Below are 12,197 nucleotides of genomic sequence, written 5' to 3' on the forward strand. Positions count from 1 at the left end.
GATCACAACGAAGGCATGCTCGGATCAACGCAAGATTGATACCATATAGCACTTACCTTGACTAGGATGTACTGCAAAAAGAATATTCCAATTATCTGATCGCCATTCCAAGTATTGATGTCTATCGTATTGCCAACATAATCCACCAAATAACATGAATCGGCGGTGCTTGATTCTCCCCAATCCATGTTATAAACGTTACTACTGACCGACTAGGAAAACCCGGACCGGACTTTTTAAATCGACGTACAGGCTGAGCCAGAGAGATTCCAAGGATGTGCAATACCGGCCGAAAGGCGTTAGGCGGCGGTATTGGACGCTTGCGATCTCGGACCCATTCCCAATGATAACATCAGGCTGGAGGGATGGATTATGAATGGAAATAGCGAATAAAAGAAATAACGACCAAAACCCGACTTATCTCGGGTCTGGCGTCCAATGTGTTAATACATTGTATTCTCTTAATGCTTTTTATTATGTATTAAGAAATAATATATCACTTTTCAATATAATTAATTGTATCTATTGCATATCCAGACTTGGTGACTGTAACCTCTCAGAGGGATGCTGTGAAGCTCTGGCCTCAGCTCTCAGCTCCAAGTCCTCCAGCCTGAGAGAGCTGGACCTGAGTAACAACGACCTGCAGGATTCAGGAGTGAAGCTGCTCTCTGCTGGACTGGGGAGTCCACACTGTAGACTGCAGACTCTCAGGTTAGTGTTCCTGGACCAGTTCAACAGACAACCATTTAAAAACATATTTTAAAAACATCAGATTAAAAAGAAATATGTACATTTGGTGTGTTGGTTAAATATTATTACCTGTGTATCTGAATGTGTGTGTGTGTAGGCTGTCAGGCTGTCTGGTCACAGAGGAAGGCTGTGCTTCTCTGGTCTCAGCTCTGAGCTCCAACCCCTCCCAACTGAGAGAGCTGGATCTGAGCTACAATCACCCAGGAGACTCAGGAGTGAAGCTGCTCTCTGCTGGTCTGGAGGATCCACACTGGAGACTGGAGACTCTCAGGTAGGATGTGGTACTTTAGGGGTTAATGGATGGTTCTGTGTGTGTTTGTGTGTCTCAAGGTCTCTTGTGTCTACCTACAGTGTTGACCATGGTGGAGAGTGTTGGTTGAAACCAGGGCTCAGGAAATGTAAGTTGACTTTGTTGTTCTGCACATTTACAGACTGAGCTTTTCTTCAGGATATGGAGGCATTTCATTAATAACAGAAGAGCTCAGCTGATCAATTATACAATAAATAGAACAGGTTTATTCAGTTGATGAAGTTAAAGCTGCATTAACTGTTTTTGAAACGAGGACCATGTAGACTCAACCATACAAATGATCTTCTACATGATCCTCGTGTCAGAAACGGTTGATGGAACTTTAAACATTCTAATGTGAATGAAGATTATTATGATGTATTGTGTGATCAATCGTGTCATGTTCTCTCCATCAGATGCCTGTGAACTCACACTGGACCCAAACACGGCAAACAGCCACCTCTCTCTGTCTGAGAGGAACAGACCAGTATCATGGGAACAACAGAGTCAGTTGTATCCTGATCACCCAGAGAGATTTGACTTCTATCCACAGGTGTTGTGTAGAGAGGGTCTGACTGGACGCTGTTACTGGGAGGTAGAGTGGAAAGGAGAGGTTAGTATAGGAGTTACATATCGAGGCATCGGAAGGAAAGGAAAGGCTTCTGGCTCTTTTCTTGGAGTTAATGATAAGTCCTGGTCTCTGGAATATAATGATGATGGATACATTCATCATGATAAGAGATACACTGCCTGCCACAATGAGAGAAGAACAGACATACGTGCCCCCCCCTCTCGCTCCACCAGAATAGGAGTGTATCTGGACTGTCCTGCTGGCACTCTGTCCTTCTACACAGTCTCCTCTGACACACTGACCCGCCTACACACCTTCCACTGCACATTCACTGAGCCCCTCTACCCTGGGTTTATAGTTTTGTGTAAAGGCTCCTCTGTGACCCTGTGTCAGAAAGAGAAGCTGGACGTGTTTGAGCTGAAGACATACTCTGCTTCAGAGGAGGCTCTTCTGAGGCTGCTGCCAGTGGTCAAAGCCTCTACTATATCTCTGTGGGTACATTTATATCTTAATACATTGTATTCTCTTAATGCTTTTTATTATTATTATGTATTAATAAACAATATACCACTTTTCAATATAATTAATTGTATCTATTGCATATCCAGACTTGGTGACTGTAACCTCTCGGAGAGATGCTGTGAAGCTCTGGCCTCAGTTCTCAGCTCCAAGTCCTCCAGCCTGAGAGAGCTGGACCTGAGTAACAACGACCTGCAGGATTCAGGAGTGAAGCTGCTCTCTGCTGGACTGGGGAGTCCACACTGTAGACTGCAGACTCTCAGGTCAGTGTTCCTGGACCAGTTCAACAGACAACCATTTAACACTTTCAGCGCCAGCCATTACCCTTATCCCTGTAGCTAATGTGCCAGCTTTCTCGGGGTGGGGGGAAATATCGATACATAGTAATATCGCAATACTTTGCGTGGCGATACTGTATCGATACAGGGACGCCAAGTATCGATATTTAATTATTTATAAAAAAAAATTATTTTTTATATATTTTTTTTTGTATAAGGAAGTTGCATTGTTCATTTCAATACCTGTAATTGTACAGTAGTCCACGCACACGTGTGCATTCAGTTAAGTTGGAATATGACACTAATACAAACGGTTCAGTTTGTCAGGTACATGCAACACAGATTACAGTGTTTACATCTGTCTGCTTGAGAAAATACCATTTTCTGCAATGAAAATTATTGAAGTGAGATGAACAGACTGAACTTTATTTTATTAGATAAAACATGTTGACAAAGTTTTACTTTGCAGTTGAAAAAAGGTAATAAATCGCAATATATCGCAATATTAATATCGCAATACTCAGCATATCACAATATATTTAGTATCGCAATACTATCGTATCGTGACTCAAGTATCGTGATAGTATTGTGAGGCCTCTGGTGATTCCCACCCCTACAGCTTTCCATAGCCTAGTGTGTCACTATGTTTCAAGAGCTATATCTATATTCTATATTATAGCTATGGAGACAATACTATGGTCATTTGACAGTGACTTTCTCCCGTCGAACATGCAAAAGAGATTTTTCATGTATACGTTTGCGCGTTATCCCGTGGTGAATATTGTATAGTTTAGGAGTGATCCGGGCTAATTCCTGGGCACTAGGGCGCTATGTGAATTCTGCTATACGCGTTGGCATTTCTCGCCTGGACACGCTACTATTTCCAAATCAAATGTATATAATAGGTATTATGTTTCTGCATGAAAGGGGGGGGGGGGGGGGGGCGTTTTTTGATTCTTTGATCGCCAGTAACGGCATTCGCTTTGAACACCTCACACGCTGATCAGCTGGATCGACATGAAATCATTGTAGGATCAAGGTGGAATTGACGTCAGATAGTCCTTACCTTTGATCGGGGGTATTCCAAAAAGAATATTCCAATTGTCTGATCGCGATTTCCAGTATTGGTCCAGTATTGGTCCCCGACATAATCCGGCACAACGCATGCATCGAGTGTCCTGGACCCGTTCCAATGTGATCGAGTGAACCGCTAGACTTGCCTGTACCAAAATTATCTGACCGGAGGAAATTAGATGTAACACACTGTGTGAAATAAGGTTTCAAAGGGTGGGCTTGAACTATGACCTCTGCCAGTGGGTCTTGGACTTCCTGACGGGCAGACCCCAGTTGGTGAGAGCAGGCAACTGCACCTCCTCATCCATCACTCTCAACATAGGGGCCCCCCAGGGCTGTGTTCTGAGTCCCCTCCTCTACTCCCTGTACACGCATGACTGTGTGGCACAGCGGAACAACAACACAATCATCAAATTTACTGACGACACAGTAGTGGTGGGCCTGATCTCTGCAAACGACGAGAGGGCCTACCTGGAAGAGGTCAAGGTCCTAGCGGGATGGTGTCAAGAGAACAGCCTCTCCCTGAACGTCAGCAAAACAAAGGAGATGATTGTGGACTTTAGGAGGTCGGGGGTCAGGGACTACAGCCCCCTCAGCATCGACGGGGCACCGGTTGAGAGAGTGAACAGTTTTAAGTACCTCGCAGTCCACATATGGACTTGACATGGACCACACACATTGACAGTGTTGTGAAGAAGGCACGACAACGCCTCTACTTCCTCAGGCGCCTAAGGAAGTTCCAAGTCAGTCAGAAGATCCTTAAGAACTTCTACTCATGTACAATAGAGAGCATCCTCACTGGCAATATCACCTCCTGGTTTGGGAATAGCACCGCACAAGACCGTAGCAGACTACAGAGAGTGGCCCGTTCAGCCGAACGCACAATTGGAGGGGGGCTTCCCACTCTCCAGAACATTTACAACAAGCGGTGCATGTGTAAGGCTAAGAGAATTATCAAAGACTCCAGCCACCCAAACAACTGCCTCTTTGAACTGCTACAGTCAGGCAAGCGATACCAAAGTCTCATGGCAAGCACAGAAAGACTCAGAAGAAGCTTCTATCCCCAGGCCATCAGGATGCTCAACAAACAATAACACTATGTAACAACCATCAAATGCACTCACAGCACACACGTCCACACGTACACACTCACTTTAAACAAACAACTCACTGCAGCACCCACTTTACACACTTTAGAACACCTAAACACACTTTATATTTATTGGTAAAGAATTTGCACTACAACCCGTACAGTACCTCATTACACCTTACTGTAAATTGTACCTAAATTGTACCTCATCCCATTTCTGCTTTGCATTATATAGTATATTGTATATTAGTATATTGTATAGTATATTGTATGGTAACTCAGTTACTTCTACTCTGCATTGAACATTGTACATATGTACATACTGAACACTTGTGCCTACGTACGTGACTTCTATTTTATACTTGCTATACTTATTTAATTTAATTTTATACTTATCTATTTTTGTCTAGCACAGTCTGGAGCGTAACAGAAAGAAGCATTTTGTATAAAATAATTCTGTACTTCTGTATGACAACTAATAAAGAAACTTGAGAACTTGAGGGTGATACTGCCACCTAGCAGGATGCGGCCGGTATTGCACTCTAGTGATCTCAGAATGATTTCCTATGGTAACACCGAGGTCCATGAACCTGTAATGAATAAAAAAAATCTAACAAAAGAATAAAGGTTCCAAAAACAAGTTTACTCGTCCTTGGCGCTCAACGCATGTCGGCCAAAAACGAGTTAACTCGTCCTTGGCGCTGAATGTGTTCAAACATATTTTAAAAACATAAAAAGAAATTTGTACATTTGGTGTGTTGGTTAAATATTATTACCTGTGTATCTGAACGTGTGTGTGTAGGCTGTCTGGCTGTCTGGTCACAGAGGAAGGCTGTGCTTCTCTGGTCTCAGCTCTGAGCTCCAACCCCTCCCACCTGAGAGAGCTGGATCTGAGCTACAATCACCCAGGAGACTCAGGAGTGAAGCTGCTCTCTGCTGGTCTGGAGGATCCACACTGGAGACTGGAGACTCTCAGGTAGGATGTGGTACTTTAGGGGTTAATGGATGGTTCTGTGTGTTTTTGTGTGTCTCAAGGTCTCTTGTGTCTATGTCTCCTACAGTGTTGACCATGGTGGAGAGTGTTGGTTGAAACCAGGGCTCAGGAAGTGTAAGTTGAGCTTGTTGTTCTGCACATTTACAGACTGAGCTTCCCTTCAGGATATGGAGGCATTTCATTAATAACAGAAGAGCTCAGCTGATCAATTATACAATAAATAGAACAGGTTTATTCAGTTGATGCATTAACTGTTTTTGAAACGAGGACCATGTAGACTCAACCACATACAAATGTTCTTTCTTCTACATAATCCTCGTGTCAGAAACGGTTGATGGAACTTTAAACATTCTAATGTGAATGAAGATTATTATGATGTATTGTGTGATAAATCGTGTCATGTTCTCTCCATCAGATGCCTGTGAACTCACACTGGACCCAAACACAGCACACAACAGCCTCTCTCTGTCTGAGAGGAACAGAACGGTAACAAGGGCACAACAGCATCAGTCGTATCCTGATCACCCAGAGAGATTTAACTTCTATCCACAGGTGTTGTGTAGAGAGGGTCTGACTGGACGCTGTTACTGGGAGGTAGACAGGAAAGGAAGGATTGGTATAGGAGTTACATATCGAGGCATCGGAAGGAAAGGAGCGGCTGCTGACTGTTTTCTTGGATTTAATGATAAATCCTGGTGTCTGGAATGTCATGATAAGAGATACACTGCCTGGCACAATGACGGAGGAACTGACATACCTGCCCCCCCCTCTGGCTCCACCAGAGTAGGAGTGTATCTGGACTGTCCTGTTGGCACTCTGTCCTTCTACACAGTCTCCTCTGACACACTGACCCACCTACACACCTTCCTCTGCACATTCACTGAGCCCCTCTACCCTGTGTTTCAGGTTTCGGATGAAGGCTCCTCTGTGACCCTGTGTCAGATGGAGTAGCTTCCTGTGTCAGATATAGTAGCTTCCTGTGTCAGATAGAGTAGGTAGAGTACCGGTAGCTTCCTGTGTCAGATATAGTAGCTTCCTGTGTTAGGTAGAGTAGCTTCCTGTGTCAGATGGAGTAGGTAGAGTAGCTTCCTGTGTCAGATAGAGTAGCTTCCTGTGTCAGATATAGTAGCTTCCTGTGTCAGATATAGTAGCTTCCTGTGTTAGGCAGAGTAGCTTCCTGTGTCAGATGGAGTAGCTTCCTGTGTCAGATATAGTAGCTTCCTGTGTTAGGTAGAGTACCTTCCTGTGTCAGTGCCCCCCCCCCCCCCACACACACAGGAAAGTGAGAATATTGATGTGCATATGTAAAATGATTTACTACTTATATCTTTTGAAAATGTAATAAATTAGATGTTTACAGTGTATTGACAGAATCCAGTTATTGTTGTTCAGCTGAGCGTTCATGATATTTGTGATTGACTGATTAAAATATATTTTCTTTCAACCTTTGTTTTATTTGGTATATTTCACCCAAGTATCTGTCTTTATTGCTAGAATAGTTTCCCATAATTACAGGTTTAAAATAACAGAATGAACATAACGTTTACCTACTCATAGCTGGATGTGAAGTTTATGTGAATACATACCAGAGGTGGGACCAAGTGTTTACACTCAAGTCCCGAGTCAAGACTGGCAAGTCTCAAGCAAGTCACAAGTCTGAAACGTTGGGTTTCCAGTCCTAAACAAGTCCTAATGCATTCTTTACAAATGTAATGCCATTTCCAAACGGTAAGGTACATTTGTATAGCACTTTACAGGCAGTAAAAGGTTAATCAAAATAACATAACCACAATATTTATGTTACACGTTACATCACATATAATATCAATTGAAAACTTGTAAAAAAAAAAAAACTTTACAATAACTTAATTAAAAACAACCACATACACAAATGTTACACCAAATACATGATCAATTATAGGCCTGACTATATCGAAAGGTTTTAAGACTCCGTTTAAAGGACTCCACACTATCGGCAGACCTGATTTCACAGTTTAGGTGCTACGGCTGAAAAAGCCCGGTCACCTTTGGTCTTAAATTTGGTCCGGGGGACAACGAGCAGTCGAGCACCCCTTGGTCTGAGGAGCGGAGAGCCCTGCTGGGGCAGTAGGGGTCATGATGAGCTCACTAATGTAGCTTGGACCTTCACCCTTTAAAGCCTTGTAGGTGGTGAGCGCCATTTTAAAGCCAACAGAGTAATAGTTAGTATATCAAATGTAAATGATTCTGCATTGATTCACAACTTCCTTCTCTGCTCACGCAGCCTGATTGGCAGCTGGTGGATTGGTCCAAAGTGGAACTGTAATCAGGGACATTAAGTTGACTAGCTTTATACTTATTATGGCATAATTAATTAACATTTTGGGCTTGGGGAGAGTATGGAGTCTTTCAAGTCTCAAAGAGTCAACAACTACACATTCATCTGTAGTGGTCATTAGGGTAATAGCTAATGAACCGTTTGTACCACGTTGAAATAAACAACACTGATATGTGCTTTAGTCTGCAAATTCAACCCTCCTTTCTCAACATACTTGAGACAGTGGCTCAGGAAGTAGAGCGGTTGTCTGGTCATTGGAAGGTTCCCGGTTCGATTCCCGCTCCTCCTTTAGCGAGACACTTACCCTAATTGCTCCCGATGTGCAGGTCGCCTCCGCCGTCGGTGTGAATGTGAGGAACAAATTGTAAAGCGCTTTGGATAAAAGTGCTATATAAATGTACCATTTACATACTTGTGTATAAAATAGATACAAACTATTTCTCTCAATGATCATATTAAATAGATACAAACTATTTCTCTCAATGATCATATTAAATAGACACAAACTACCTCTCAATGATCATATTAGATACAAACTACTCAATGATCATAAAATGGATACAAACTCAATGGTCATATTAAATAGATACAAACTACTTATCTCAATATTCATTAAATAGATACACAAACGACTCAATGATCATATTAAATACAAACAAACTTTCTCTCAATGATCATATTAAATACAAACAAACTACTTTGAATTAATGAATTTATTCACACACACGATATATCACATACATATCGTCATGTGAGAACATCATCGTCGAGATTGTCTGCGTGTGCCACGTCTCCCAAGAAGCTATTTTATATTAAGTGTCTTTGAGCACCTGGAAAAGCGCTATATAAAATAGATGTATTATTATTATTATTATTTAAAGCTTTTGGAGGGAGCCTGATCACAAATATAAACAAACAAAAACATACGTGGTTAGGCTTACACACCTACCTACTAACATACATACAACATAGATTCATAAATACAGAAAATTAATATTCCTAAATACAGAAAATTTATATTCCTAAGTTTGGATTCTATTTAGATATGTTTTGAGCAATTCCTCTTTCAGTGATTTAAGGTTGAGATGGATTTTGACAGTTTCCGACTCTCGTCGAGCTCGTTCCAGATCTACGGGCCCCTGCATGCAATGCTTAGGCTGCACATTTGAGTTTTCTCTTGCCAAAGATAAGATGCCTATTTCTTGTGTTATTGATGTGCAGTGGACTGCAGACTGGGACAAGCTCAGACAGTCTGTGATTCATGTTATTTACAACTTGATACATAATTGATGCGTTTGTGTACATTCAAATCAGCAAGCCTCAGGAGACCAAATCGATGGAACAAAGGACATGAGGGCGTATTAAACCCGAATCATGACACTACTTGTAGTATTTTTTTTTTGTGTAAACTTTCAAGTTTACAAGTTGACATTACAATAATTAATGAGGGGTTCATACAACGAGTGAGAAGGGCAGAGTCCTGTTGGTTCTCCTGAGTTAAATTTAAAAAAAAGTCACACAGGCCGTAAAATTGAACATAGCCAACTTTAAATACATCCGAGACTGCCTCAACATGGAAACAGCCAAACTCTACTTCAATTCAGTAATTATGTCCCATCTGACATACTGCATAACCAGCTGGTCTCAAACCTGCAAAACCACATTGACACCAATTCATTCAGTTCATAAACAGGCCTTGAAGGTGTTGGACAATAAACCCTTCTTTCGCCACCATCCTTCAAAAATATGCCCTGCTAAGCTGGGAAAACATGCTGAAACTAAAAGATGCCAGCCTGATATATAAAGTCCAACACGGTCTTGCCCCACCACCTCTCTCACAGTTCTTAACAGAAAGCATCAGGTTCACCAGAACAGTACTAGAGGGAAATTGTATCATCCCAGGGATAAAAAGCGCATTTAGCAAATCAGCCTTCTCGATCAGAGCTGCAGAGTTCTGGAACACCATCCCATCACACATCTTCAGTACTAATACACTCAGGTCCTTCACACACACTCAAATCATGGCTGTTACAAAATCAGGTCTGTGACCATAACCATTAGCAAGTCACATCGTAGTCCAGTTGCCCAGCCCCTGTATGCTTGCCTACTAGCCTGACTGTCCTTATAGATAGATAGAAACTTTATTGCCATTTCAACACTGTTGATTGGGATTTGTCTTGGTGTCACATACAGTACAGACAATGTTAAAAACATACAATATAAAAACACAAGAATACAATCCCCACAATAAAAAGTTTTACACAAACAATTTAAAAGAAAAAATGCTACAGTACCTAAGATAAATTGCTCAGTGTTCCAGTTTAAAGTGCATATTGCCTTAAAGTGCATGTTGGCTGGTGCTAGCCCTTGTTGTGCAAAGTGCCTGTACATTTGTACTTGAGTTCAGGTGACGGACAGCCTCGGGATATGTACTGTTTTTAAAACGGGATGTCCTGCACCTGAGATTTTGGAGTCTTCTGCCAGAGGGAAGGGGGTTAAAGAGGGCGTAAGCAGGGTGAGAAGGGTCCCTGATCACCTTTTCCCCTTTCCGCCCGATTTGTGTGGCATAAATGGAGGCCACAGAGGGGAGCTCACAGCCGATGATTTTTGACGCTGTGCGTACAGTTCGTTCTAAATGTCCCCTATCATGGATGGTGGTGTTTCCGTACCACACAGTCATTGAGAAGGTAAGGACACTGTGAATTGAGGCTGTGAATAACAACATCAGCCTACAGACCACTGAAATAGAAAGGAGAGCCACTGCCGATGGAGACTCAGTGTTCAGGATAACAGAACATGAGGTGAGCAGGACCTTTAAGAAAGTGAATATCAGGAAGGCAGCAGGACCGGACGGTATCCCCGGCCGCGTCCTAAAAGTCTGTGCAGACCAACTGGCCCCGGTATTCACTGACATATTCAACCTGTCCTTAGAACAGGCTGTCATCCCCACCTGTCTGAAGAAGTCCACCATTATCCCTGTACCCAGAAAATCCACGCCCGCTTGCCTCAACGACTATCGCCCTGTAGCTCTCACCTCCATAGCCATGAAGTGCTTTGAGAAGCTAGTGAAGGGCTACATCTGTTCCTCCCCATCAACCTGGACCCCCTGCAATTTGCATATCACCCCAACAGGTCCACGGAGGACGCCATAGCCCATGTGCGGGGCCCAGAGAAAGACTTTCGTCTTGTTTACATCAGTGTCCCCCATTTTCAATTCATACTCACTTTAAACACTTTAACACACTTTATATTTATTAGCAAAGAGATTTGCACTACAATTCATACATCATTGCACCTTACCCTGAGTTGTACCTGATCCCATTGCTGCATTGTACCTCACTGTTACTCTTGTTTTGCTCTGTATTGTATATTGTAACGGGTCTACTCTCCCCTCCTTGGGATATGTGAGGGAAGGCAGATCTATCCGTCACGTGGGGAGAGGGTTAGGACTGATGTAGCACCTGCACAGCATTAGGCACATGCTGCACACAAACACACATGCACACACACACATGCACACACACACACACTAGCTGATGGCGCTGATATAATACACCTGCACATAATTAGTAGAGACACACCCCACGTGCCTCACAAGCATCTCACCCAGTACATGAACCAGGGGAGGGACAGAGATCACAAGCATCTCACCCAGTACATGAACCAGGGGAGGGACAGAGATCACAAGCATCTCACCCAGTACATTAACCAGGGGAGGGACAGATTACAAGCATCTCACCCAGTACATGAACCAGGGGAGGGACAGAGATTAGTTGAGCGGAGTTTGGTGTGAGTGTTGGAGTTGAGAGAGAGAGAGTTATTAGTGTTCAGAGTTTGTGACGGTGAGAGGAAGTAGAGGAGAGGAGATAGCGTGATAGGTGTGCCTTGTTGACGACCCCTGGAACGGCTAAAGAACCCCCCCTGTGTACTGACCTTGTTTGGACCGGACGACGATTGTGCTGGACAATCCCCCCTTCTGTAGGCAAGCCTGATTTCGTATATCGACCCGGAACGGAACCCGACTATTCTACTGCTTAACCCTCTGGATTACTGCCTAAATCAATAAATATTCGTATTGATTGATATTGCTCTTGTGTGGACCTTCGCTTTTGTTTGTATTTGAACCTGCATCCTATCAGGTTCGTCACAATATGTTAAGGCTGTCAAAGTTAACGCTGCATTAACGCGTTAACGCACAATTCTGTTAACGCCACTATTTTTTTAACGTATGGTTAACGTTTAAAATAAATAAATAATTATTTTTTTAACTAGACTTCACTCAGGTGTATTATTGATACTCTCATTGATACTATGT

The 12,197-nt window shown here is 42.7% G+C and overlaps 1 protein-coding gene across 1 annotated transcript in view; it reads left to right on the top strand.

The window, feature by feature from the left end:
• The window catches only part of LOC311229090 (uncharacterized protein), a 111,418-nt gene extending 104,409 nt beyond the window's left edge, over positions 1-7,009 (top strand). Inside the window, exons 9-16 of the mRNA XM_084315099.1 lie at positions 538-711; positions 848-1,021; positions 1,102-1,148; positions 1,456-2,101; positions 2,219-2,392; positions 5,374-5,547; positions 5,633-5,679; positions 5,981-7,009. Of these exons, the coding sequence (XP_084171225.1) occupies positions 538-711; positions 848-1,021; positions 1,102-1,148; positions 1,456-2,101; positions 2,219-2,392; positions 5,374-5,547; positions 5,633-5,679; positions 5,981-6,516 (1,972 nt within the window). The 3' untranslated portion in view covers positions 6,517-7,009. The remainder of the gene's footprint in view (positions 1-537; positions 712-847; positions 1,022-1,101; positions 1,149-1,455; positions 2,102-2,218; positions 2,393-5,373; positions 5,548-5,632; positions 5,680-5,980) is intronic.
• The last annotated feature ends 5,188 nt before the right edge of the window (positions 7,010-12,197 follow it).

Source organism: Notolepis coatsorum (assembly GCF_963971535.1).
Source record: "Notolepis coatsorum genome assembly, chromosome: 5".
Taxonomy (NCBI): Eukaryota; Metazoa; Chordata; class Actinopteri; order Aulopiformes; family Paralepididae; genus Notolepis; species Notolepis coatsorum.